Source organism: Lampris incognitus, chromosome 15, assembly GCF_029633865.1.
Source record: "Lampris incognitus isolate fLamInc1 chromosome 15, fLamInc1.hap2, whole genome shotgun sequence".
Lineage (NCBI taxonomy): Eukaryota > Metazoa > Chordata > Actinopteri > Lampriformes > Lampridae > Lampris > Lampris incognitus.
In genome coordinates, this window is record NC_079225.1 from 11,419,804 (window position 1) to 11,424,895 (window position 5,092).

At 48.5% G+C, this 5,092-nt stretch overlaps 1 protein-coding gene across 1 annotated transcript in view; it reads left to right on the forward strand.

The window, feature by feature from the left end:
- The first annotated feature begins 3,257 nt into the window (after nt 1–3,257).
- thbs1b (thrombospondin 1b) overlaps nt 3,258–5,092 on the forward strand; it is a 12,500-nt gene continuing 10,665 nt past the window's right edge. Inside the window, 4 exon segments of the mRNA XM_056294046.1 lie at nt 3,258–3,375; nt 3,607–3,671; nt 3,897–4,456; nt 4,720–4,795. Coding sequence (XP_056150021.1) covers nt 3,608–3,671; nt 3,897–4,456; nt 4,720–4,795 — 700 coding nt within the window. The 5' untranslated portion in view covers nt 3,258–3,375; nt 3,607.

Consider the following 5,092-nt stretch of genomic DNA (forward strand, 5'->3'; position numbering starts at 1 on the left):
TTCTCTCATTGGTGAGGGCAGCCGCCGCACCTCGGCATGGACAACGGAAATGGTGATTGCCTGTCCGCCTGCAGGCCCACCGTCTGCTGTTCACTCGGTCAAACCAGTGTCAGAAGAAGAAGAGAAAGAACAGTTGCTCAAGCGTTCACCTCTCCCCCGTCTCTCCTCCCCTCGAAACCGTCCCCTCTGCCGCACAAACAACCGAAAATGTGCCCTGGATGGAGATCAAGCGAGGCATATTGAAAGTTTGAAGACATCATTTGCTGAAGACGCGACAGACACTCGACCCCCGTAAGTAGGATCGCAGCCCCGCGGGCCTCCTCTGATTCAAAACGCAGGATAACCGGTGGAAAAGCCGCAGGCCTCGACTTATTAGGAGCAGCGGGTCAGCCGAGTCCGACTCGGCCTGCGCGTCGGGGGCTGCGGCGGCATTGGAATAGGGCCGTTGTGCTGTGAACAGAATCGGAATCAGACTCTCCCATTTACTGGCCAAGCATGTTTCCACATTCAAGGGAACTGGTCTGAGTTTGACTCACATGGATCAGCATGAGACAATACCCAACACACACACACAGCAGCAGCAGCAGCAGCAGCAGCCAGGAAGGCCGGGGAAAGGCAGGTCAAACAGTAATAACAGAGGTTGGTGGGGATTAGAGAACACCGTAAATACAAGAAGTGTGCACAGGGTGCAGAGTATTGTGCAGTAAATAATAGAAGTGTGTACAGGGTGCAGAGTATTGTGCAGTAAATACAAGAAGTGTGCACAGGGTGCAGAGTATTGTGCAGTAAATACAAGAAGTGTGTACAGGGTGCAGAGTATTGTGCAGTAAATGCAAGAAGTGTGCACAGGGTGCAGAGTATTGTGCAGTAAATACAAGAAGTGTGCACAGGGTGCAGAGTATTGTGCAGTAAATAAAAGAAGTGTGTAGAGGGTGCAGAGTATTGTGCAGTAAATACAAGAAGTGTGTACAGGGTGCAGAGTATTGTGCAGTAAATACAAGAAGTGTGTACAGGGTGCAGAGTATTGTGCAGTAAATACAAGAAGTGTGCACAGGGTGCAGAGTATTGTGCAGTAAATAAAAGAAGTGTGTAGAGGGTGCAGAGTATTGTGCAGTAAATAATAGAAGTGTGTAGAGGGTGCAGAGTATTGTGCAGTAAATAATAGAAGTGTGTACAGGGTGCAGAGTATTGTGCAGTAAATAAAAGAAGTGTGCACAGGTTGCAGAGTATTGTGCAGTAAATAAAAGAAGTGTGCACAGGTTGCAGAGTATTGTGCAGTAAATACAAGAAGTGTGCACAGGGTGCAGAGTATTGTGCAGTAAATAAAAGAAGTGTGTAGAGGGTGCAGAGTATTGTGCAGTAAATAAAAGAAGTGTGTAGAGGGTGCAGAGTATTGTGCAGTAAATAAAAGAAGTGTGTACAGGGTGCAGAGTATTGTGCAGTAAATAAAAGAAGTGTGTACAGGGTGCAGAGTATTGTGCAGTAAATAATAGAAGTGTGTACAGGCTGCAGAGTATTGTGCAGTAAATAAAAGAAGTGTGTAGAGGGTGCAGAGTATTGTGCAGAGGGTTAGATACTGTACTATTGCACACACACACACACACATACACATACACACACACACACTCTAGTCTGAGGGTGTAGAACTAGATAAACACAGTGTTAACATTTAACATTAAAAAGCAGGATGTGACGTATGACGCAGTTTATAGACTCGTGAGTGTACCAGGCTGGGCACGAGACGCTGCATTGCTGCGGAGATGCGTGCGGGACATGTCCAGGTGCGCTATTCATCATCTGCAACAACACCTCCAACTGCCTCAGGCGCCTCTCTGGTGAACTCACGTCGGCCCCCAGCGGACAAAACCGGAACTGCAGCAGGCATCCAGCGCATCCTCTCCCAAGTAATAGTACTATTACTATTAGAGCCATCTCCTTGAAAAAATATTATTATTAGTAGTAGTAGTAGTGGTAGTAGTAGTAGTAGTAGTAGTAGTAGTAACAGTAGTAGTAGTAGTAGTAGTAGTAGTGGTAGTAGTAGTAGTGGTAGTAGCAGTAGTGGTAGTAGTAGTAGTAGCAGTAGTGGTAGTAGTAGTAGTAGCAGTAGTGGTAGTAGTAGTAGTAGCAGTAGTAGTAGCAGTAGTGGTAGTAGTAGTAGTAGCAGTAGTAGTAGCAGTAGTAGTAGTAGTAGTAGTAGTAGTAGTAGTAGTAGTAGTAGTAGTAGCAGTAGTGGTAGTAGTAGTAGTTGTTATAGTAGTAGTAGTAGTAGTAGTAGTAGTAGTAGTAGTAGTGGTAGTAGTAGTAGTAGTAGTAGTAGTAGTAGTAGTAGTGGTGGTAGTAGTAGTAGTAGCAGTAGTAGCAGTAGTGGTAGTAGTAGTAGTAGCAGTAGTAGTAGCAGTAGCAGTAGTGGTAGTAGTAGTAGTAGCAGTAGTAGCAGTAGTGGTAGTAGTAGTAGTAGCAGTAGTAGTAGCAGTAGTAGTAGTAGTAGTAGTAGTAGTAGCAGTAGTGGTAGTAGTAGTAGTTGTTATAGTAGTAGTAGTAGTAGTAGTAGTAGTAGTAGTGGTAGTAGTAGTAGTAGTAGTAGTAGTAGTAGTAGTAGTAGTAGTGGTGGTAGCAGTACCAGTAAAAATGACTATAAATGATTTCAGGTGGATATATTCAGTATGAACTGTCCTAAAATGAACAGTTAAACCCTAAATAAAACCATGAAATGAGACATAACTGATATATCACGGAAACAAGGGATCGTTGAAAATGCTACAATAACAAAAATGTGAAAAGTGTGGAAAAATTAACGAACGAAATGATACGCTGATGGGAGAGCCAATGAGCGGAAACGCTGGGCTATCAAAGTCCGGGTCCTGTAATGGAGCCCGGTCCCTCATCCACTCTGGAATGTGTGTGTGTGTGTGTGTGTGTGTGTGAGAGAGAGAGAAGGGGGGCGCGCGCGCGCGCGAGATCGTGTATGGGCGCGTGCGCGCGCGCGTTTCTCGCCCCTCTCTCAGACGAGCGCGCGGCTCGCTGTGAGGTAAGGGGATAAGCTCGTCCCCATTTCTTCGCCGGACGTGATTGGACGAGACGACTCCTTAGGAATGTCATAGAGCTATTTATATAGATAGCAGTTTGTCCCCTCGGCTTAAAGTTGGTTTTTTAGCAGCCGACAGCAGCGACGAAATATTAAAAAAGAAGGAAAAAAGAGAGAGAGAGAGAGAGAGAGAAATAAAAAGAAAATATCAGCGAGACTTGTTTTACTTGCGCTGGGACCTTTTGATCTCAAATATCGATCGGTTCTGTTCCGGGGGGATTATTGCTGGATTTCTATCAATCTGAGGATTCTATTCCCTCTCTTTCTCGTCCTCTGTTTTCCTGAAACAGGTGGGTAATTAAAAAAAAAATCAACTAGTCCAAGGAATTTGGGTATTTTCGCGTTACAAACGTCTGGTATCATGTGAATTGTGATATATCTATTTATATATATATTTATATATTTGAACGACGTGTGAGAAATGTTTTCTATGTATTTGCTGTGGGAACGTGTCGTACTGACGTGATACGTGATGGTGGGATTGTTGGTGTGTGTGTGTGCGTGTGTGTGTTGCTCCTCAGCATGAAGCTGACCGGGATCTTCCTGCTCCTGATGCTCTGCAGCTGCGAGGGCGCAAGAGTCGCAGGTGAGTTGGGCTCCGTGGTCACTCTGCAACCCCCCCCCCCCGGCACCCCCGGCACCCCCGGCACCCCCGGCACCCCCGGCACAGAAACCGTGCATGCTGCACGCAGCGAAAAGCTGGTGTGGCTTATAGAACTTCGAGAATCTCACATCGGCAATACGACGCAAAATAGAAATAGAAATAAAAATAAATAAATAAAGGGCTTGAGTGTTTGTGATTCGTCCGCAGAGAGCCGAGACGACAACAGCGTGTTCGACTTGTTCGAACTGGTGCAAATCCCGAAGAAGAGCCAGGGGGTCACCCTGGTGAAGGGAGACGACCCTTACAGCCCAGCCTACAGGATCCTCAACCCGGACCTGATCCCCCCGGTCCCGGAGGGAGCCTTCCGGGACCTGATCGACTCCATCCACGCCGAGAGGGGCTTCCTCCTGCTGCTCAACTTCAAGCAGTTCAAGCGGACCCGCGGCAGCCTGCTCACCGTGGAGAAGAAGGACGGCTCCGGACCCGTGTTCGAGATCGTGTCGAACGGGAAGGCCAACACGCTGGACATCCATTTCTCCACCGAGAACAAGCAGCACGTCATGTCCATCGAGGACGTGGACCTGGCCACGGGCCGCTGGGAGAACATCACGCTGTTCGTGCAGGAGGACCGAGCGCAGCTGTACGCGGGATGCGACGAGGTCAACACGGTCGAGCTGGACGCGCCGATCCACAGCATCCTGACCCAGGAGACGCCCGCCAACGCTCAGCTGCGCATCGGCAAGGGGGCCGCCAGAGACAAGTTCATGGTGAGAGCACTAAGCATTTACACTAGCCACAGACCAAGGAATCAAATCCGAGTCCGGTATCTTCTGCGTTGCTGTCGTTTTGGCGAGGGTGCTTTTGACGTGCCCGTGCGTAAAAGTAGAACTTGTGCGTAAAAGTAAAGAGAGAGGGAAAAAAATGCATTATCCAAAGAAAGAAATGTGATCTGTGCTGTGACAATGCTGAGAGGGTTGACACGCTGGTGTGCAAGAAGTGCCAACTGAGCTCAAACGTTTACGCTTTGCAGGGGGTGCTGCAAAACGTGCGCTTCGTGTTTGGAACCACCCTGGACGCCATCCTGCGCAACAAAGGATGCCAGCACTGTGAGTACCCATGACCAGAGACGTCTTGCGTGTGTATTCGTCGTTCAAGCACTTCCCGCCCCTGCCAGCTCCCCCCCCCCCCCGTCTGAACGGGGCGTGCGCAGCTGCGCAGCGGGCGCTTGGCCTCTGCGTGAACATCCCCTGCGCCACTTGGCACGCGGGAATGTCCGCTTACAAAACACCTCCGGTGGCGCTGCAGCCTCCGAAGGTGCCCAGCTTGACCGTACGTTTTAGCGAGGTTTTGTTTTGGGGGTTTTCTTTTTCATGGAGATTCAAGATGGTGGGCAGAAACCTTAT